Below are 23143 nucleotides of genomic sequence, written 5' to 3' on the forward strand. Positions count from 1 at the left end.
GTTCTCTGGATGCTGTCAAGAGAGAGCTGGATAGGGCTCTTAAAGATAGCGGAGTCAGGGGATATGGGGAGAAGGCAGGAACGGGGTACTGATTAGGGATGATCAACCATTGAATGGCGGTGCTGGCTCAAAGGGCCGAATGGCCTACTCCTGCACCTATTGTCTATTGTCCATCATTTTGTGCAGAAGGTGATGTGGTGTTTGAAATAACTGCAGGCGACCCGATAGCTCCGTTTGCATTTCACGTTGAAGTTGCAAAGTAAACAGCAGCTGACATTAATGTTCTGTTTTTGCAGTGTACGGACAAACTCGAGAGGGATCGACTCATTCTTTTTCTCAACAAACTGATTCTTAACAAGGTGAGGAAATATCTCCATTTCTAAATTGTTACCTGGCTAATTGTGTGAAAAGCAGGACATAGTTATTACTTCAGAAGGAACTGCAGATGCTGGAAAAAACGAAGGTAGAAAAAATGCTGGAGAAACTCAGCAGCTGAGGCAGCATCTATGGAGTGAAGGAATAGGTGACGTTTTGGGTCGAGACCCTTCGCTCCATAGATGCTGCCTCACCCGTTGAGTTTCAACAGCATTTTTAAAGGTCTCGACCCGAAACGTCGCCTATTTCCTTCGCCTATTTCCTTCGCCGGGGGTCAAATGAGATGGAGGAACTCAGTGAAATCCAGGTTAGCCGGGAAGTGGTGTTAGGTAAATTGAATGGATTAAAGGCCGATAAATCCCCAGGGCCAGATAGGCTGCATCCCAGAGTACTTAAGGAAGTAGCCCCAGAAATAGTGGATGCATTAGTGATAATTTTTCAAAACTCTTTAGATTCTGGAGTAGTTCCTGAGGATTGGAGGGTAGCTAATGTAACCCCACTTATTAAAAAGGGAGTGAGAGAGAAAATGGGCAATTACAGACCAGTTAGTCTAACGTCGGTAGTGGGGAAACTGCTAGAATCAGTTATTAAAGATGGGATAGCAGCACATTTGGAAAGTGGTGAAATCATTGGACAAAGTCAGCATGGATTTATGAAAGGTAAATCATGTCTGACGAATCTTATAGAATTTTTCGAGGATGTAACTAGTAGAGTGGATAAGGGAGAACCAGTGGATGTGTTATATCTGGACTTTCAGAAGGCTTTCGACAAGGTCCCACATAAGAGATTAGTATACAAACTTAAAGCACACGGTATTGGGGGTTCAGTATTGATGTGGATAGAGAACTGCCTGGCAGACAGGAAGCAAAGAGTAGGAGTAAACGGGTCCTTTTCACAATGGCAGGCAGTGACTAGTGGGGTACCGCAAGGCTCAGTGCTGGGACCCCAGCTATTTACGATATATATTAATGATTTGGACGAGGGAATTGAATGCAACATCTCCAAATTTGCGGATGACACAAAGCTGGGGGGCAGTGTTAGCTGTGAGGAGGATGCTAGGAGTCTGCAAGGTGACTTGGATAGGCTGGGTGAGTGGGCAAATTCATGGCAGATGCAGTATAATGTGGATAAATGTGAGGTTATCCACTTTGGTGGCAAAAACAGGAAAGTAGACTATTATCTGAATGGTGGCCGATTAGGAAAGGGGGAGATGCAACGAGACCTGGGTGTCATGGTACACCAGTCATTCAGATTCAGATTCAGATTCAGATTCAACTTTAATTGTCATTGTCAGTGTACAGTACAGAGACAACGAAATGCAGTTAGCATCTCCCTGGAAGAGCGACATAGAATATGATTTCAATAAATAAATCTATTTACATGTATACAGACATAGTGTTTTTCCTGTGGGAGGAGTGTCCGGGGGGGGGTGGTGATTGGCAGTCACCGAGGTACAGAGTTGAGTAGTGTGACAGCCGCAGGGAAGAAGCTGTAGCGCCTCCCGGATGGTGGGAGGGTAAACAGTCCATGGTTGGGGTGAGAGCGGTCCTTGGCGATGCTGAGCGCCCTTCGCAGACAACGCTTGCTTTGGACAGACTCAATGGAGGGGAGCGAGGAACCGGTGATGCGTTGGGCAGTTTTCACCGCCCTCTGCAGTGCTTTCCGGTCGGAGACAGAGCAGTTGCCATACCATACTGTGATACAGTTGGTACAGCGGTAGAAGTTCACCAGGATCTGAGGAGACAGATGGACCTTCTTCAGTCTCCTCAGGAAGAAGAGACGCTGGTGAGCCTTCTTGACCAGAGTTGAGGTATTGTTGGTCCAAGAGAGGTCATCGGAGATGTTGACCCCCAGGAACCTGAAGCTGGAAACACGTTCCACCTCCGTCCCGTTGATGTGGATGGGGGTGTGCGTGCCGCCCCTAGACTTCCTGAAGTCTACAATGAGCTCCTCGGTCTTCTTGGAGTTAAGGGCCAGGTTGTTGTCAGCGCACCATGCTGCTAGGAGCTGGACCTCCTCCCTATAGGCCGACTCATCGTTGTCGCTGATGAGGCCAATCACCGTTGTATCATCTGCATACTTGATGATGGTGTTAGTACCATGTACAGGTGTGCAGTCGTAGGTGAAGAGGGAGTAGAGGAGGGGGCTCAGCACACAGCCCTGTGGAACGCCGGTGTTCAGGGTGAGGGTTGAAGAGGTTTGCTTGTCTGACCTAACAGACTGGGGTCTGTTGGTTAGAAAGTCCAGTATCCAGTTGCAGAGGGAGGGGTCGATGCCCAGGTTACCGAGTTTGGTGATCAGTTTAGATGGTATAATGGTGTTGAATGCTGAGCTGTAATCGATGAACAGCATTCTTACGTAAGTGTCTCTGTTGTCGAGGTGGGAGAGGGCAGAGTGAAGTGCCGTTGAGATGGCATCCTCCGTACTCCTATTCTTGCGGTAGGCAAACTGATAGGGATCCAGTGTGGGGGGTAGGCAGCCTTTGAGGTGTGCCAGGACCAGCCTCTCGAAGCACTTGCAGGTAGGCATGCAGGTGCAGCAGGCAGTGAAGAAGGCGAATGGTATGTTAGCATTCATAGCAAAAGGATTTGAGTATAGGAGCAGGGAGGTTCTACTGCAGTTGTACAGGGTCTTGGTGAGACCACACCTGGAGTATTGCGTACAGTTTTGGTCTCCTAATCTGAGGAAGGACATTCTTGCCATAGAGGGAGTACAGAGAAGAAAGACTGGATAGACTCGGTTTGTACTCGCTAGAATTTAGAAGATTGAGGGGGGATCTTATAGAAACTTACAAAATTCTTAAGGGGTTGGACAGGCTAGATGCAGGAAGATTGTTCCCGATGTTGGGGAAGTCCAGGACAAGGGGTCACAGTTTAAGGATAAGGGCGAAATCTTTTAGGACCGAGATGAGGAAAACATTTTTCACACAGAGAGTGGTGAATCTCTGGAATTCTCTGCCACAGAAGGTAGTTGAGGCCAGTTAATTGGCTATATTTAAGAGGGAGTTAGATGTGGCCCTTGGGGCTAAAGGGATCGGGGGTATGGAGAGAAGGCAGGTACAGGATACTGAGTTGGATGATCAGCCATGATCATATTAAATGGCGGTGCAGGCTCGAAGGGCCGAATGGCCTACTCCTGCACCTATTTTCTATGTTTCTATGCTCCATAGATGCTGCCTCAACTGCTGTGTTCCTCCAGCATTTTTATCGACCGTACAAAGTTATTGTTAATACTTGCGTAAGAAAGAACTGCAGATGCGGGTTTAAATCGAAGGCAGACACAAAAAGCTGGAGTAACTCAGCGGGTGAAGCAGCATCTCTGGATAGAAGGAATGGGCGATGTTTTGGGTCGAGACACTTCTGCAGACTGATGTCAGGGGAGTGGGCAGGACATAGATAGAATGTAATCGGAGGCATTAAGGGCTGGTGGGAGAACTGGGAAGGGGATGGAGAGAGAAAGGGGGAAGTCCAGAACAAGGGGTCACAGTTTAAGGATAAGGGGGAAATCTTTTAGGACCGAGATGAGAAAAACATTCTTCACACAGATAGTGGTGAATCTCTGGAATTCTCTGCCACAGAAGGTAGTTGAGGCCAGTTCATTGGCTATATTTAAGAGGGAGTTAGATGTGGCCCTTGTGGCTAAAGGGATCAGGGGGTATGGAGAGAAGGCAGGTACAGGATACTGAGTTGGATGATCAGCCATGATCATATTGAATGGTGGTGCAGGGCCGAATGGCCTACTCCTACACCTATTTTCTATGTTTCTATGAAATTGACCAGGAGAAGTTAATGTTCATACCGCTGGGGTGTAAAGTTTTTCACTGTACCTTGGCCCACGTGACAATGATAAATCAAACTAAAGGTTATTATTAATACCTTTAGTTTAATTTATCATTGTTGCTTGTGCCGAGGTATAGAGAAAAGCTTTTTGTTGCGTGCTATCCAGTCAGCGAAAAGACTTACACATGATTACAATGAAGCTGTCCACAGTGAATCGATACGGGATAAAGGAGTATTAATATCTGTAGGAAGAATTAATGTGAATGAATGAATATACTCCAATCGTTAAAGTGAACACCAAGAATTACAGGTGTAGAGTAGAGAGCATATTGACCGGTTGCATCGCGGCCTGGTTCGGCAGCCTGAACGCCCAGGGACGAAAGAGGTAACAAAATGTTGTGACCACTGCCCAGTCCATCACCGGCTCTGACCTCCCCACCATCGAAGGGATCTACAGGAGTCGCTGCCTGCAAAAAGGCAGCCAGCATCATCAGAGACCCACACCACCCTGGCCATGCTCTCATCTCGCTGCTACCATCGGGAAGAAGGTACAGGAGCCTGAAAACTGTCATGTCCAGGTTCAGGAACAGCTGCTTCCCCACAGCCATCTGTGTCCTGAATACTGTGAACACAAACTCAACTACAGACTGTCGTGGTTGCACTAGGCTCTACGCGCTTCATTTTACACTAATATTAGTGTACACTCTGAGGTATAGAAGGATGAGAGGGCATCTCATTGAAACATATAAGATTGTTAAGGATTTGTACACGCTGGAGGCAGGAAACATGTTCCCGATGTTGGGGGAGTCCAGAACCAGGGGCCCCACAGTTTAAGAATAAGGAGTAAGCCATTTAGAACAGAGACGAGGAAACACTTTTTTCTCACAAAGAGTGTGGTGAGTCTGTGGAATTCTCTGCCTCAGAGGGCGGTGGAGGCAGGTTCTCTGGATGCTTTCAAGAGAGAGCTATATAGGGCTCTTAAAAATAGCGGAGTCAGGGGATATGGGGAGAACGCAGGAACGGGGATGATCAGCCATGATCACAGTGAATGGTGGTGCAGGCTCGAAGGGCCGAATGGCCTACTCCTGCACCTATTGTCTATTGTCTATTAGGGTTTTTTAAATTTATTAAGCTTGATGATGATACTGTATGTTGCGTGAACATCGCTAGGTGCAATGTAATTTGCTGTTTTTGCTGATAAAGTACACGGAGTCTCCACAAAGGCACCGACAACGTTACAAAACATACTCATCCCTTCTTCGCCCTTCCCCCCCCACCCCACCCCGACAGGTTCTCGACAGCCTCCCCCTTTGTTCTCGGAGGTACAGCCGATCCATATTATAGAAGACTTTTATTGATAGCTACGAGTATATTATTTACAGTTAAGTTCAGTTTACTTTGTCGTCACGTGTACCGAGGTACAGTGAAAAGCTTTTGTTGCGTGCTATCCAGTCAGTGGAAAGACAATACATGATTACAATCGATCCCTTTACACTGTATAGATACATGATAAGGGAATAACGTTTAGTGCAAGGTAAAGCCAGTAAAGTCCGATCAAGGATAGTCCGAGGGTCTCCAAAGAGGTAGCTAGTAATTCAGCACCGCTCTCTGGTTGTGGTAGGATGGTTCAGTTGCCTGATAACAGCTGGGAAGAAACTGTCTCTGAATCTGGAGGTGTGCTTACAACCCAGCGCTGTGAATATTGGTTTCTCTAACTTCAAGTAACTTTGCTTTCCCTCTCTCTCCGACTCTCCTCCATTCACACATCACACTTCTGTACCTCTTGCCCGTTTGGAGAGGGGAGAAGAGGGAGTGGCCGGGGGTGCGACTGGTCCTTGATGATGTTGCTGGCCTTGCCGAGGCAGCGTGAGGTGTAGATGGAGTCAATGGAAGGGAGGTTGGTTTGTGTGATGGTCTGGGCTGCGTCCACAATTCGCTGCAATTTCTCATGGTCTCGGGTGGAGCTGTTCACAAACCGAGCTGTGATGCATCCCAATTAAAATGCTGTAATTGACTGTTTTTGGTACAAGTGACAATTAAACACTCTTGAACCATCGTTTGTTGTAGAAAAATGTGAAGGAGATCATGGATTCGACTGGAGTGCGAACTCTTGTGGACCTGCTAACCCTGGCTCACCTCCATACAAGCAGAGCCACCGTCCCACTGCAGGTGAGAACCACTCATTTATGCTGCCGATGCTAGTTTGCACTAAAGATAGACACTAAATGCTGTTTCACTTTCGTTTAGTTTCGTATCACCTGTACCGAGGTACAGTGAAAAGCCTTTGCTAACCAGTCAGCAGAAAGACTATGCATGATCACAATCGAGCCATTTAGTGTGGAGATACATGATAAGGGAGTAACGTTTAGTGCAAGGTAACGCCAGCAAAGTCCGATCAAAGATAATAATAATAATAATAAATTTTATTTAATCAGACATCTCAAGGACACCTTACATAGTAATTGGAATAAAAACATATAATCGGAATAGAACAGGTAAAAAAGACATCACAGAGACACAAATTAAAAACAGAATTCAATCCAAAAACAGAAAATCAAAAACACAGTGTGAAGAGAGAGCAGCGGCAGCCAAAGCGCGCCAGCGTCCACTCTCTCTTCACGGCAGCCATCTTGGACACAGACCTACAGGACTACAATTACACAAAAAAAAATCATCCCCCCACAGTGGATAGCACTGTGGAGGAAGGCACAATGTCCATTCCCCACCCCATGTTCACCCCAAAGTCAGGCCTATTGAAGCCACCGCAATTGCCTCTACGGAGGCCCGATGTCCCTGGCCGTTCTCACCGGGTGGTCTTGCCCCGGCGTCGGGAGAGTCCTTTCGGCGGCTGGGCCACCTGGAACGCCGCTTCCTGGTTGGAGCCCGCGGCTGCCGAAGCCGACAAGGCCGCGCCGGTTTGGAGCTCCCAGGCTCCCAATGACAAAGTCGGCGCCGCCTCTCCGCACCGCCGCCTCTCCGCTCCGCAGACCCGCAGCCCGGAGATGTTGCTCTCGGCGGTCCAGCTCGCCAGAGCTCCAGCGCGGCGACCCAGGCAAGGCATCGCCCGCTCCACTCCGCTCCGCTCCAGCGCTCCAACGCTGTGTCGTCGCCGAGGCCGAGGTGCTGGAAACGGCGCTCCAAGCCCGCAGGTAGGCCACGAGGACGGGTCGACGGGCAGCCCGGAGAAAAGGCTGCCACACCGACCAGGTAGGGACCTAGAAATAAAGTTACACCTACCCCCCCACATTAAAAGACCATATCCCCTACAAACAAAAAAACAGGACTCACTAAAAACTATAAAAAAAACAGAATTTAAAACGGACGGCTGCTGGCTAGCAGCCGTTCACCAAGATGGCTCCTCCTCCTGATCGTCCGAGGGTCACCAATGAGGCAGATAGTAGTTCAGAACTGCTCTCTGACTGTGGTAGGATGGTTCAGTTGCCTGATAACAGCTGGGAAGAAGCTGTCTCTGAATCTGGAGGTGTGCGTTTTCACACCTATACCTTTGGAGTGTAGAGCTGGAGTAACTCAGCGAGACAGGCAGCACCTCTGGAGAGAAGGAATGGGTGACGTTTCGTGTCGAGACCCTTCTTCAGTCTGAGGTTCATGGGAGAGGGAGACCGGAGGTATGGATCGGTACAAAGAGCATGTAAGGTGTGAAAAGGATAGTTCAAAGGGCAAGGTGTGAAAAGGACAGATCAAAGCAGATGCTGATCAAGGGAATGTAGAATGATTCATTGTTGGCTGAGGGGAAGGTGACAACGAGGCGTACAAACAGTACAATTAACCAGGAGGGCGGTGAAGCCAGATAGACCACAAAATGCTGGAGTAACTCAGTGGGACAGGCAGCATCTCTGGATAGAAGGAATGGGTGAACTTTCGGCTCGAGACCCTTCTTCAGACTGAGAGTTCCGGGAAAGGGAAACTGGAGATACGGAAGGGCAAGGTGTGAAAAGTGTAGATCAAAGCAGATGTTAATGAAGGAAATGTAGAATTGTCGGCTGAGGGGAAAGTGACAACGAGGCTTACAATCAGTAATATTTAATCAGGAGGACGGTAAAACTGGACAGAGAACTAGGGTGGGGGGAGGGGGCGGAGTGAGAGGTAAAGCAAGGGCTACTTGAAGTTAGAGAGATATCAAGATTCACACCACTGGGTTGTAAGCTGGGTGTTGACGTGGATAGAAAATTGGTTGGCAGACAGGAAGCAAAGAGTAGGAGTGAACGGGTCCTATTTAGAATGGCAGGCAGCGGCGAGTGGAGTGCCGCAAGGCTCGGTGTTGGGGCCGCAACTGTTTACCATATATTATATTAATGATTTGGAAGAGGGAAGTAAGAGCAACACCAGCAAGTTTGCGGATGACACAAAGCTGGGTGGCAGTGTGAACTGTGAAGAGGATGCTCGGCGGTTGCAGGGTGACCTGGACAGGTTGAGTGTGTGGGCAGATGCGTGGCAGATGCAGTATAATATAGATAAATGTGAGGTTGTCCACTTTGGTGGCAAAAACAAGGGGGCAGATTATTATCTCAATGGGGTTAGGTTAGGGAAGGGGGAGGTGCAGCGAGACCTGGGTGTCCTTGTAAACCGGTCACCGAAAGTTACTTACAGGTACAGCAGGCAGTGAAGAAAGCTAATGGTATGTTGGCCTTCATAACAAGAGGATTTCAGTATAGGAGTAGAGAGGTTCTTTTGCAGTTGTATAGGGCTCTGGTGAGACCACATCTGGAGTATTGTGTACAGTTTTGGTCTCCTAATTTGAGGAAGGACATCCTTGTGATTGAGGCAGTGCAGCGTAGGTTCACGAGATTGATCTCTGGGATAGCGGGACTGTCATATGAGGAAAGATTGAAAAGACTAGGCTTGTATTCACTGGAGTTTAGAAGGTTGAGGGGGGATCTTATAGAAACAGATAAAATTATAAAAGGACTGGACAAGCTAGATGCAGGAAAAATGTTCCCAATGTTGGGCGAGTCCAGAACCAGGGTCCACAGTCTTAGAATAAAGGGGAGCTCATTTAAGACTGAGGTGAGAACAAACTTTTTCACCCAGAGAGTTGTGAATTTGTGGAATTCCCTGCCACAGAGGGCAGTGGAGGCCAAATCACTGGATGGATTTAAGAGAGAGTTAGATAGAGTTCTAGGGGCTAGTGGAGTCAAGGGATATGGGGAGAAGGCAGGCACGGGTTATTGATTGGGGACTATCAGCCATGATCACAATAATAATAATAATACATTTTATTTATGAGTGCCTTTCAAGAGTCTCAAGGACACCTTACAAAAATTTAGCAGGTAGAGGAAAAACATGTAAGGGGAATGAAATAAATAGTAGAGACATGACTAGTACACAAAGCAAAGACAGAATTCAATTCAAAACACAATATGAGGCAATTAATGCACAGATGAAAAGGGAGGGGGACGTGGGGCTAAGGATAGGCAGAGGTGAAGATATGGGTCTTGAGGCGGGACTGGAAGATGGTGAGGGACACGGAATTGCGGATCAGTTGGGGGAGGGAGTTCCAGAGCCTGGGAGCTGCCCTGGAGAAGGCTCTGTTCCCAAAACTGCGGAGGTTAGACTTGTGGATGGAGAGGAGACCGGCTGATGTGAATCTGAGGGACCGTGAGGGTTAGTAGGGGGAGAGGAGGTCAGTGAGATATGGGGGGGCCAGATGGTGGAGGGCTTTGTAGGTGAGGATCAGGATTTTGTAGGTGATCCGGTGGGAGATGGGAAGCCAGTGAAGTTGTTTGAGGACTGGAGTAATGTGATGCCAGGATTTGGTGTGGGTGATGAGTCGGGCGGCTGCGTTCTGGACCAGTTGGAGTCGGTTGATGTAGGTGGAGCTGATGCCAAGGAGAAGTGAGTTGCAATAGTCCAGTCGGGAGGAGATGAAGGCATGGATGAGTCTTTCAGCAGCGGGAGGTGTGAGAGAGGGTCTGAGTTTGGCGATGTTGCGGAGATGAAAGAAGGAGGTTTTAATGACATGGCGGATTTGAGGTTCAAGGGAGAGGGTGGAATCAAAGAACACGCCAAGGTTGCGGGCCTGGGGAGATGGGGAGACAGTGGTGCCGTCGATGGTGAGAGTGGGGTTATTGATTTTGCTGAGTGTGGATTTGGAGCCTATGAGGAGGAATTCTGTCTTATCGCTGTTGAGTTTGAGGAAATTATGTTGCATCCAGGTTTTTATAGCTGACAAACAGGAGTTGATATGGGAGAGGGGGGCGTTGTGGGGGGATTTGGTGCCAAGGTAAATCTGGGTGTCATCAGCGTAACAGTGGAAGTCCAGATTGAAGTGGCGGAGTATCTGACCAAGGGGGAGGATGTAGATGATGAAGAGGAGGGGGCCGAGTACGGAGCCTTGGGGAACGCCTTGAGTGACTGTGGCTGTAACAGAGGTGTGGTTGTGGAGAGAGATGAAGTGGGATCTGTTGGAAAGGTAGGAACGGAGCCAGCTGAGTGCAGAGCCTTCAATGCCGAGGTCTTTGAATGGCGGTGCTGGCTCGAAGGGCCGAATGGCCTCCTGCACCTATTTTCTATGTTTCTAAGCTGCCCAAGCGGGCGCCGCTGTTTACGTTGGGATGGCGTGATCATTGAGAAATCACGGCGGTCATGTTTAATTTGCAGAGCAACGTTATTGAAGCAGCGCCTGACATGAAGAGGGAAAGTGAAAAGGAGTGGTACTTCGGCAACGCGGACAAGGAGAGACTGGGCCCTTATAGCTTTGAAGAGGTACGTTTCATTGGAATCAAATCTGTTACCAAGTGATGGGGTGGAAGGTGAGGACAAGGGGGACTCTGTCCTTGTTACGAGAGGGGGGGATGGAGAGTGAGAGTGAGAGCTGTGGGATATCGAGGAGACCCTAGTGAGAGCCTTATCTATAATGGAAGAGGGGAACCCCTGTTCCCTAAAGAATGAGGACATCTCCGATGCCCTGGTCTGGAACACCTCATCCTGGGCCCAGATGCGGCGTAGACGGAGGAATTGGGAGTAAGGGATGGAGTCCTTACAGGAAGCAGGGTGGGAAGAAGTGTAGTCAAGATGGCTATGGGGGTCAGTGGGTTTGTAGTAGATGTCGGTCAGTAGTCTGTAACCTGCGATGGAGATAGTGAGGTCTAGAAACGGTAGGGAGATGTCGGAGATGGTCCAGTTGAATTTGAGTGCCGGATGGAAGTTAGTGGTGAAATGGGTGAAGTCAGTAAGTTCTGCATAGGTGCAGGAGGTAGCACCAATGCAGTCGTCAATGTAGTGGAGGTAGAGTTCAGGGGATAGGGCCACGGTACGCCTCGAACAAGGATTGTTCAACGTACCCTACAAGTACAGAGGCAGGCATAGCTGGGGCCCATGCACGTGCCCATAGCTATGCCTTGGACCTGGAGGAAGCGGGTGGAGTGGAAGGAGAATTTGTTGAGGGTGAGGAAATTGGCTGGTTCTGCGGTCGAGGAAGAAACGGAGGGCTTTAAGACCCTCTTGGTGGGGGATGGAGGTGTAGAGTGACTGGACATCGATGGTGAAGATGAGGGAGTGGGGGCCTGGAAAAAGGAAGCCATGGAGGAGACGAAGAGAGTGTGAGGTGTCTTGGACGTAGGTGGAGAGGGATTTGACCGGGGGGGGGGATAGGATGGAGTCGAGGTATGTGGAAATTAATTCAGTGGGACACGAACAGGCAGAAACAATGGATCTGCCAGGGCAGTTCTGTTTGTGGATTTTGGGGAAAAGATAAAATCGGGCCTTGCGGAGCTGGGGAACGATAAGGTTGTAGGCGTTGGAGGGCAGAGAGGGCAGAAATCAGTAATGGAGTTCGAATTAAACCAGCATCAACAGTTCATGCCTCCATGGGATTTGTAGGTTAGTTGGTTTCTGTAAAAATTGCCTCTAGTGACCAATAAAATACCTTTGATACCTTTGATAGTGTGTAGCATGGAACTAGTAGACAGGTGATCGATGGGCCGAGTGGACTGGGTAGGCCGAAGGGTGTGTTTCCACTCTATAAAGCTAGAGCACCATGTCAGGGTACTAAGGATGGTTTTTTTGTCCACTCTGTTTTCACCATTTGGGAATTGTGTTGCGAAGAAAAGCCTATTCTACAAATCAGATTATTGTTAAAGTGGATCTGTTTATTTGAAGTATTGCTGGGCTCCCCCTCTAACCTCAGCTGTGGTAAATGGGTTCATGGGAGGGATGGAAGTAACCATATAACCATATAACAATTACAGCACGGAAACAGGCCATCTCGGCCCTACAAGTCCATGCCGAACAATTATTTTCCCTTAGTCCCACCTGCCTGCACTCAGACCATAACCCTCCATTCCCTTCTCATCCATATGCCTATCCAATTTATTTTTAAATGATACCAACGAAGCTGCCTCCACCACTTCCACTGGAAGCTCATTCCACACCGCTACCACTCTCTGAGTAAAGAAGTTCCCCCTCATGTTACCCCTAAACTTCTGTCCCTTAATTCTGAAGTCATGTCCTCTTGTTTGAATCATCCCTATTCTCAAAGGGAAAAGTTTGTCCACATCAACTCTGTCTATCCCTCTCATCATTTTAAAGACCTCTATCAAGTCCCCCCTTAACCTTCTGCGCTCCAGAGAATAAAGACCTAACTTATTCAACCTTTCTCTGTAACTTAGTTGTTGAAACCCAGGCAACATTCTAGTAAATCTCCTCTGTACTCTCTATTTTGTTGACATCCTTCCTATAATTGGGCGACCAAAATTGTACACCATACTCCAGATTTGGTCTCACCAATGCCTTGTACAATTTTAACATTACATCCCAGCTTCTATACTCAATGCTCTGATTTATAAAGGCTAGCATACCAAAAGCTTTCTTTACCACCCTATCAATATGAGATTCCACCTTCAAGGAACTATGCACGGTTATTCCCAGATCCCTCTGTTCAACTGCATTCTTCAATTCCCTACCATTTACCATGTACGTCCTATTTTGATTTGTCCTGCCAAGGTGTAGCACCTCACATTTATCAGCATTAAACTCCATCTGCCATCTTTCAGCCCATTCTTCCAAATGGCCTAAATCACTCTGTAGACTTTGGAAATCCTCTTCATTATCCACAACACCCCCTATCTTGGTATCATCTGCATACTTACTAATCCAATTTACCACACTTTCATCCAGATCATTGATGTACATGACAAACAACAAAGGACCCAACACAGATCCCTGAGGCACCCCACTAGTCACCGGCCTCCAACCCGACAAACAGCCATCCACCATTACCCTCTGGCTTCTCCCATTCAGCCACTGTTGAATCCATCTTGCTACTCCTGCATTTATACCCAACAGTTGAACCTTCTTAACCAACCTTCCATGAGGAACCTTGTCAAAGGCCTTACTAAAGTCCATATAGACAACATCCACTGCTTTACCCTCGTCAATTTCCCTAGTAACCTCTTCAAGAAATTCAAGAAGATTAGTCAAACATGCCCTTCCAGGCACAAATCCATGTTGACTGTTCCTAATCAGACCCTGTTTATCCAGATGCTTATATATATTATCTCTAAGTATCTTTTCCATTAATTTGCCCACCACTGAAGTCAAACTAACAGGCCAATAATTGCTAGGTTTACTCTTAGAACCCTTTTTAAACAATGGAACAACATGCGCAGTACGCCAATCCTCGGGGACTATTCCCGTTTCTAATGACATTTGAAATATTTCTGTCATAGCCCCGGCTATTTCTACACTAATTTCCCTCAATGTCCTAGGGAATATCCTGTCAGGACCTGGAGACTTATCCACTTTTATATTTTTCAAAAGTGTCAGTACTTCTTTTACTTTGAACCTCATAGTTTCCATAGCTACTCTACTAGTTTCCCTTACCTCACATAATTCAATATCCTTCTCCTTGGTGAATACCGAAGAAAATAAATTGTTCAATAGTAGATGGGATAACGGGAGAATGAGTGTGAGCGAGGGCCAGGGAGGTATTACGGACTTTGCACGTTCTCCCCGTGAGCATGTGGGTACAATACACAAGTATGCAAAGGGTCGCCAGGTATAGGGCGCTGAGAGGGTTATACAAGTATTCAGTAAGTCCGGATGGTCCCTCCTCCTCCCCTCCCCTCACACCGGGTCCCTCTTTGTTCTCTGGTGGGGCCCATCCACGCGGGGTCCCTCTGGGTGGCTGCTTCAAAACAGCTTATAGAAACATAGAAAATAGGTGCAGGAGTAGGCCATTCGGCCCTTCGAGCCTGCACCGCCATTCAATATGATCATGGCTGATCATCCAACTCAGTATCCTGTACCTGCCTTCTCTCCATACCCCCTGATCCCTTTAGCCACAAGGGCCACATCTAACTCCCTCTTAAATATAGCCAATGAACTGGCCTCAACTACCTTCTGTGGCAGAGAATTCCACAGATTCGCCACACTCTGTGTGAAAAATGTTTTTCTCATCTCGGTCCTAAACGATTTCCCCCTTATCCTTAAACTGTGACCCCTTGTCCTGGACTTCCCCAACATCGGGAACAATCTTCCTGCATCTAGCCTGTCCAACCCCTTAATAATTTTGTACGTTTCTATAAGATCCCCCCTCAATCTAGCGAGTACAAGCCGAGTCTATCCAGTCTTTCTTCATGCCATCCCTAAGGCCAGCACAGTGGCATAGCTGGTAGAGCCACTGCCTCACAGCACCGGAGCACCAGAGATTCAGGTTCGGGTGCTGTCTGTGTGTGTGGAGTTTGCACGTTCTTCCCACGACCGCGCGGGTTTCCTCCGGGTGCTCCAGGTTAATTGCTCCTGTAAATTGTAAAATTGTCGCTGACATGTAGGATAGTGCTGGTACGCGGGGATCGCTGGTCGGCATGAGCTCGCTGGACCGAGGGGCCTGTTTCCGCGCTGTATAGAAAAAGAAAAGTCGAAGTCACCTTCAACGCATGGACAGATATTGTTTCGGGTCGGAGCCCTTCTTCAGACTCGACCTGAAACATCACCCAGCCATGTTCACCAGTGTGAATTAGTTTAATAATAATAATAATAAATTTTATTTATGGGCGCCTTTCAAGAGTCTCAAGGACACCTTACAAAAATTTAGCAGGTAGAGGAAAAACATGTAAGGGGAATTAAATAAATAGTAGAGACATGACTAGTACACAAAGTAAAGACAGAATACAATTAAAAACACAATATGAGGCAATTAATGCACAGATGAAAAGGGAGGGGGACGTGGGGCTAAGGATAGGCAGAGGTGAAGAGATGGGTCTTGAGGCGGGACTGGAAGATGGTGAGGGACACGGAATTGCGGATCAGTTGGGGGAGGGAGTTCCAGAGCCTGGGAGCTGCCCTGGAGAAGGCTCTGTCCCCAAAACTGCGGAGGTTGGACTTGTGGATGGAGAGGAGACCGGCTGATGTGGATCTGAGGGACCGTGAGGGTTGGTAGGGGGAGAGGAGGTCAGTGAGATATGGGGGGGCCAGATGGTGGAGGGCTTTGTAGGTGAGGACCAGGATTTTGTAGGTGATCCGGTGGGAGATGGGAAGCCAGTGAAGTTGTTTGAGGACTGGAATGATGTGATGCCAGGATTTGGTGTGGGTGATGAGTCGGGCGGCTGGTTAGTTTAGTTTAGACACAGTTAGTTTAGTTTAGGCACACAGCGCCGAAGAAGGCTCTTCGGCCCACCGAGTCCGTGCCGGCCAGCGTTCACCGGGCACTGCCACTATCTTACACACACCAGGGACAATTTACGATTTTACCAAGCCAGTCAGCCTATAAACCTGTACATCTTTGGAGTGTGGGAGGAAACCGGAGATCCTGGGGAAAACCCACGCAGGTCACGGGCAGAACGTGCAAACTCCGCACAGACAGCACCCGTAGTCGGGATGGAACCCGTGTCTCTAGTGTGTAGGGTAGTGCTCGTGTAAGGGGTGGCCGCGGGTCAGTGCCTGCTCGGTGGGCCAAAGGGCCCGTTTCCAAGTTGTACCTCCAGTGTAAATCGCCTGTTCATGGACGGATAATAATGTTTCGGGTCGAAATTATAAAATTATAAAAGGACTGGACAAGCTAGATGCAGGAATTTTTTTTCCCCAATGTTGGGCGAGTCCCGAACCAGGGGCCACAGTCTTAGAATAAAGGGGAGGCCATTTAAGACTGAGGTGAGAAAAAAACTTTTTCACCCAGAGAGTTGTGAATTTGTGGAATTCCCTGCCACAGAGGGCAGTGGAGGCCAAATCACTGGATGGATTTAAGAGAACGTTAGATAGAGCTCTAGGGGCTAGTGGAATAAAGGGATATGGGGAGAAGGCAGGCACGGGCTATTGATTGGGGACGATCAGCCATGATCACAATGAATGGCGGTGTTGGCTCGAAGGGCCGAATGGCTTCCTCCTGCACCTAATTTTTATGTTTCTATGAAAGCCTTCCTTCAGTCTTGACCTGAAACGTCACTTATCCACGTTCTCCAGAGCGCTCAGATCTGGACCCTTCGTCCGATTACTGTCCACTGACTTTTGTCTCTTATGGTCTCTGCTCCAGATGAAGGAGTTTTGGAAGGATGGGGTGCTGACACCCAAGACCCGCTGCTGGGCCCAGGGGATGGATGGCTGGCGGACTCTACAGAGCATCCCACAGCTGAAATGGTGTCTCCTGGCCTACGGGCAATCGGTGCTCAACGAGACCGACCTGGCCACGCTGATCCTCAACATGCTCATCACCATGTGTGAATACTACCCCAGCAGGTAGGCACCTCTCAGCACTTGGGGAAACACCGTCAAAACAGTTACCGTTTATTGCCGCCTGCGCCGAGGTACAATGAAAAGCTTTTGTTGCGTACTATCCAGTCAATAGACAATAGGTGCAGGAGTAGGCCATTTGGCCCTTCGAGCCAGCACCACCATTTTTTTTTTTAGATTAGATTAGATTTGTTTATTGTCATTCAGACCTTTCGGTCTGAACGAAATTTTGTTTCCCTGCAGTCATACATATAATTTTAAAAATGACAAAAACACACAATCAACACAAATTTAACATCCACCACAATGAATTCACCAAACACCTCCTCACTGTGGTGGAAGGCAAAATCTTAAAGTCTCTGTCCCTTTCCTCTTTGTTCTCCCTCTGCGCCGAGGCGTCGGTTCAAACTCCGCGGGTGGTCGCTGCCTCCGCCACAACTCCAGGGCCGAGTCGGGTCTCCGCTGCCGCTACATCCGCCACAGCTTCGGGGCCGAGTCGGGTCTCCGCTGCCGCTACCTCCGCCACAGCTTCGGGGCCGAGTCGGGTCTCCGCTGCTGCTGCCTCCGCCACAGCTTCGGGGCCGAGTCGGGTCTCCGCTACCGCTGCTGCCGCCGCTACAGCTTCGGGGCCGAGTCGGGTCTCCGCTGCCGCTGCTGCTGCCGCCGCCGCCACAGCTTCGGGGCCGAGTCGGGTCTCCGCTGCCGCTGCTGCTACTGCCGCCGCTACAGCTCCAGGACCGAGTCGGGTCTCCGCTGCCGCTGCCGCTGCTACAGCTCCGATGCCGCCAGCTCCACCATTAGGCCTCGGCTCAGACAGAGACGGGGACGGGGAATACGACCGAAGAAAAAGTCGCATCCCCCGAAGGAAGAGACCAAAGCATGTTTCTCCCACCCCACCCACACACATACACAACTTAATAAAACAAAATTAACTAATTTGTTTCAATGTGATCATGGCTGATCATCCCCAATCAGTACCCCGTTCCTGCCTTCTCCGCATATCCTCTGACTCCGCTATTTTTAAGAGCCCTCTCTCTTGAAAGCATCTAGAGAACCTGCCTCCACCGCCCTCTGAGGCAGAGAATTCCACAGACTCTCAACTCTCTGTGAGAAAAAGTGTTTCCTCGTCTCCGCAATCAATTCCTCCCCCCCCTTCTGTCGTGAGGCCGACCCAGACCGACTTACCTTTCCAGCCGACTGTTGAAAGATTGTTAAGGGCTTGGACACGCTAGAAGCAGGAAACATTAAAGCACACGGCATTGGGGGTTCAGTATTGATGTGGATAGAGAACTGGCTGGGAAACAGGAAGCAAAGAGTAGGAGTAAACGGGTCCTTTTCACAATGGCAGGCAGTGACTAGTGGGGTAACGCAAGGCTCAGTGCTGGGACCCCAGCTATTTACAATATATATTAATGATCTGGATGAGGGAATTGAAGGCAATATCTCCAAGTTTGCGGATGACACTAAGCTGGGGGGCAGTGTTAGCTGTAAGGAGGATGCTAGGAGACTGCAAGGTGACTTGGATAGGCTGGGTGAGTGGGCAAATGTTTGGCAGATGCTATATGGCGGTGCAGGCTCGAAGGGCCGAATGGCCTACTCCTGCACCTAATTTCTATGTTTCTATGTTCCCCATGTTGGGCGAGTCCAGAACCAGGGGCCACAGTTTAAGAATAAGGAGTGAGCCATTTAGAATGGAGATGAGGAAGCACTTTTTCTCACAGAGATTGGTGAGTCTGTGGAATTCACTGTCTCAGAGGGCGGTGGAGGCACGTTTGCTAGATGCTTTCAAGAGAGAGCTGGATAGGGCTCTTAAAAATAGCGGAGTCAGGGGATATGGGGAGAAGGCAGGAACGGGGTACTGATTGGGGATGATCAGCCATGATCACCTTGAATGACGGTGCTGGCTCGAAGGGCCAAATGGCCTACTCATGCACCTATTGTCTATTGTCATCAAGGCCAATTAACCAATTAACCGAAGCCAATTAACCTGTACGTCCTTGGCGTGTGGGAGGAAACCCGAGCACCCATAGAAAACCCACGCGGTCACAGGGAGAAGGCAGCATTCCCGTAGAAAAAAAGATGGATGATGTTTCGGGGTCGTGGCCATTCTTCAGACTAAAGATGGGTCCCGACCCAAAACGTCACCTATCCATGTTCTCCAGAGACGCTGCCTGACCCGCTGAGTTACTCCAGCACTCTGTGAAACGTCACCTATCCATGTTCTCCACAGATGCTGCCTGACCCGCTGAGTTACTCCAGCACTCTGTGAAATGTCACATAGAAACATAGAAATTAGGTGCAGGAGTAGGCCATTCGGCCCTTCGAGCCTGCACCGCCATTCAATATGATCATGGCTGATCATCCAACTCAGTATCCCGTACCTGCCTTCTCTCCATACCCTCTGATCCTCTTAGCCACAAGGGCCACATCTAACTCCCTCTTAAATATAGCCAATGAACTGGCCTCGACTACACTCTGTGGCAGAGAGTTCCAGAGATTCACCACTCTCTGTGTGAAAAAAGTTCTTCTCATCTCGGTTTTAAAGGATTTCCCCCTTATCCTTAAGCTGTGACCCCTTGTCCTGGACTTCCCCAACATCGGGAGCAATCTTCCTGCATCTAGCCTGTCCAACCCCTTAAGAATTTTGTAAGTTTCTATAAGATCCCCTCTCAATCTCCTAAATTCTAGAGAGTATAAACCAAGTCTATCCAGTCTTTCTTCATAAGACAGTCCTGACATCCCAGGAATCAGTCTGGTGAACCTTCTCTGCACTCCCTCTATGGCAATAATGTCCTTCCTCAGATTTGGAGACCAAAACTGTACGCAATACTCCAGGTGTGGTCACCTATCCATGTTCTCCACAGATGCTGCCTGACCCGCTGAGTTACTCCAGCCACTTTCTCTGCATTTTATTTCTCTGAAGTTTATCTTGTTTGAAGGTAACAAATGTCGACCAGTGCATGCCCTTACATAAAATAAGATTGTCATTGATGTTTTTGAACATTTTTCCCTTCAAGGGATCAAGATAATGCTATTATCAGACCCCTGCCCAGGATAAAGAGGCTGCTGACGGACAATACATGCCTTTCTCACATTGTTCAGGTGCGTTGGACTCTTCTATTCAATCCCATTGCTGGTTCAGTGGTTCCTTTATTATCACGTGGGCCAGGGTACGTCTCCGCAAGACTATCCCCGTGACATCTTCTTGGCTGCCACACGTGTGCGTGGGCTGCAGGGCGAAAGCCATGGGGGCTTGTCAACCTGAGGGGCACCTTCAGCAACAGACTGGTCCCACCAAGATGCAGCACAGAACGCCACAGGCGATCCTTCTTCCCTGTGGCTATCAAACTGTACAACTCCTCCCCCTTCTGTCGTGGGGTAGACTGACTCCCCTCAACCTCCACCTCCCCGCCCCCCTCCCCAATCTTTACACACTCCCAATCCTTTCCACTCGTCACTTTAATTTCATGTTTCATGTATCAGCCATGATCCCATTGAGGCCGTGGAGGCCGATTCACTGGATGTTTTCAAGAGAGAGTTAGATTTAGCCCTTTGGGCTAACGGAATCAAGGGATATGGGGAGAAGGCAGGAACGGGGTACTGATTGTGGATGATCTGCCATGATCACAGTGAATGGCGGTGCTGGCTCAAAGGGCCGAATGGCCTACTCCTGCGTCTATTGTCTATTGTATCTTGTGTTTTATGACTGTTGACAGATCAATTTCCCTCCTGGGATAAATAAAGTTCTATCACAGAAACATAGAAAATAGGTGCAGGAGTAGGCCATTTAGCCCTTCGAGCCAGCACCGCCATTCAATATGATCATGGCTGATCATCCAGAATCAGTATCCCGTTCCTGCTTTCTCCCCACATCCCTTGATTCCGTTAGCCCTAAGTGCTAAATCTAGCTCTCTCTTGAAAACATCCAGTGAATCGGCCTCCTGCCACAGATTCCCAACTCTCTGGGTGAAAAGGTTTTTTCTCATCCTAGCCCTAAATGGCCGACCCATTAAACTGTGTCCCCTGGTTCTGGACTCCCCCAACATCTGGAATATTGTTCCTTCATCTTGCCTGTCCAATCCCGTAAGAATTGTATATGTTTCTATAAGATACCCTCTCATCCTTCTAAATTCCAGTAAACATAAGCCATTCTTTCATCATAGCAGGGGTAGGCCATTCAAGCCAGCACCGGCCATTTGATGTGACCATGGCTGATCACTGGTGGGAGAACTGGGAAGGGGAAGGAGAGAGAAAGCAAGGGCGATCTGAAGTGTCTACCTTCGATTTAAACCAGCATCCACAGTTCTTTCTAACACAGCAACCGTGGTCAGGATGGAACCCGAGTCTCTGGCGCTGCGAGGCAGCAACTCTACCGCTGCACCACAGTGCCGGCCGCGACTCCTCGCGTGCGTAATAGGGCAGACGTGCCCCCCCTCTCCCCGTGTTCGGCACGGACTAGAAAGGGTCGAGGTGGCCTGTTTCCGTGCTGTAATTGTTATATGTTATATGGTTATATGGTTTTGTTTTCTGAGGAAAATTTGAGGAAGGACATTCTTGCTATTGAGGGAGTGCAGCGTAGGTTTACAAGGTTAATTCCCGGGATGGCGGGACTGTCATATGCTGAGAGAATGGAGCAGCTGGGCTTGTACACTCTGGAGTTTAGAGGGGATCTCATTGAAACATATAAGATTGTTAAGAGCTTGGACACGCTAGAGGCAGGAAACATGTTCCCGATGTTGGGGGAGTCCAGAACCAGGGGCCACAGTTTAAGGATAAGGGGTAAGCCATTTAGAACGGAGACGAGGAAACACTTTTTCTCACAGAGAGTGGTGAGTCTGTGGAATTCTCTGCCTCAGAGGGCGGTGGTGGCCGGTTCTCTGGATGCTTTCAAGAGAGAGCTAGATTATAGAATTTTGTAAGTTTCTATAAGATCCCCCCTTAATTTAGAAGATTGAGGGGGGATCTTATAGAAACTTACAAAAATCTTAAGCAGTTGGACAGGCTAGATACAGGAAGATTGTTCCCGATGTTGGGGAAGTCCAGAACAAGGGGTCACAGATTAAGGATAAGGGGGAAATCTTTTAGGACCGAGATGAGGAAAACATTTTTCACACAGAGAGTGGTGAATCTCTGGAATTCTCTGCCACAGAATGTAGTTGAGGCCAGTTCATTGGCTATATTTAAGAGGGAGTTAGATGTGGCTAAGGGGATCAGGGGGTATGGAGAGAAGGCCTACTCCTGCACCTATTTTCTATGTTTCTATAGGGCTCTTAAAGATAGCAGAGTCAGGGGATATGGGGAGAAGCAGGAACGGGGTACTGATTGGGGATGATCAGCCATGATCATATTGAATGGCGGTGCTGGCTCGAAGGGCCGAATGGCCTACTCCTGCACCTATTGTCTATTGTCTTTTGTTTTAGCTCTTGGTGACGTTTGACCCGATCCTGGTTGAGAAGGTTGCCATCTTGTTGCACTACGTGATGCAGGACAACCCCCAGCTGCCCCGCTTCTACCTCACTGGAGTGTTCTTCTTCATCATGATGTACACGGGCTCCAACGTGCTGCCCATCGCCAGGTAAGAGGCTCGCTCCAGTCTCCATGCACGGGCTGAGGAAGGCCGGTGGTTCAATGGTACCTCACTGTGGCAAGCACCGAGGTACAGTGGAATCACCTTGCATACAGTTCAGTGAGAAACAACACATGGGCGGCACGGTGGCGCCCCGATAGAGTTGCTGCCGTACGGCGCTTACAGCGCCAGAGACCCGGGTTCAATCCCGACTACTGGCGCTGTCTGTACGGAGCTTGCACGTTCTTCCCGTGACCCGCGTGGGTTTTCTTTCAATGCTCTGGTTTCCTCCCGCACCACAAAGTCGTACAGGTTCCCTCTACATCGGGGATTCTCCCCCTCTACATCGTTCTCCCCCTCTGCGAGACTTCCCCAAGATCTTCGGTTTCCTCCCACACTCCAAAAACGTACAGGTTATGTGTAAGAAAGACCTGCAGATGGTGGTTTAAATCGAAGGTAGACACAAAATGCTGGAGTAACTCAGTGGGTCAGGCAGCATCTGTGGAGAACATGGATAGGTGACGTTTCTGTGACGTTTCCGAAAAACTGACAGTGTTCAAAGATTCCGCGCGGCAACGGCTTACCGGCTCGCAGCTGCCTCGACGCCGTGCGTAGCCGCCTCGACGCCGTACGCAGCGTCTTGACGCCGGACGCAGCGTCTTCACGCCGTACGTCACCAGCGAACTTCCCACGGACTTCGCTCGAACTTCACATCACTCACTCGACCTCCGCGCGGCCC

General features: G+C 48.9%; 1 protein-coding gene across 5 annotated transcripts in view; it reads left to right on the forward strand.

Annotated features, from left to right (window-relative positions):
* Window positions 1–23143, forward strand: part of dnajc13 (DnaJ heat shock protein family (Hsp40) member C13) — a 211203-nt gene that overhangs the window by 119538 nt on the left and 68522 nt on the right. For all 5 annotated transcript variants that reach the window (XM_033014744.1, XM_033014726.1, XM_033014734.1 and 2 more), the window contains 6 exons: window positions 297–359; window positions 6222–6323; window positions 10773–10877; window positions 16642–16844; window positions 19856–19940; window positions 22259–22413. In XM_033014744.1, the coding sequence (XP_032870635.1) occupies window positions 297–359; window positions 6222–6323; window positions 10773–10877; window positions 16642–16844; window positions 19856–19940; window positions 22259–22413 (713 nt within the window). The remainder of the gene's footprint in view (window positions 1–296; window positions 360–6221; window positions 6324–10772; window positions 10878–16641; window positions 16845–19855; window positions 19941–22258; window positions 22414–23143) is intronic.

Source organism: Amblyraja radiata, chromosome 2 (assembly GCF_010909765.2).
Source record: "Amblyraja radiata isolate CabotCenter1 chromosome 2, sAmbRad1.1.pri, whole genome shotgun sequence".
Lineage (NCBI taxonomy): Eukaryota > Metazoa > Chordata > Chondrichthyes > Rajiformes > Rajidae > Amblyraja > Amblyraja radiata.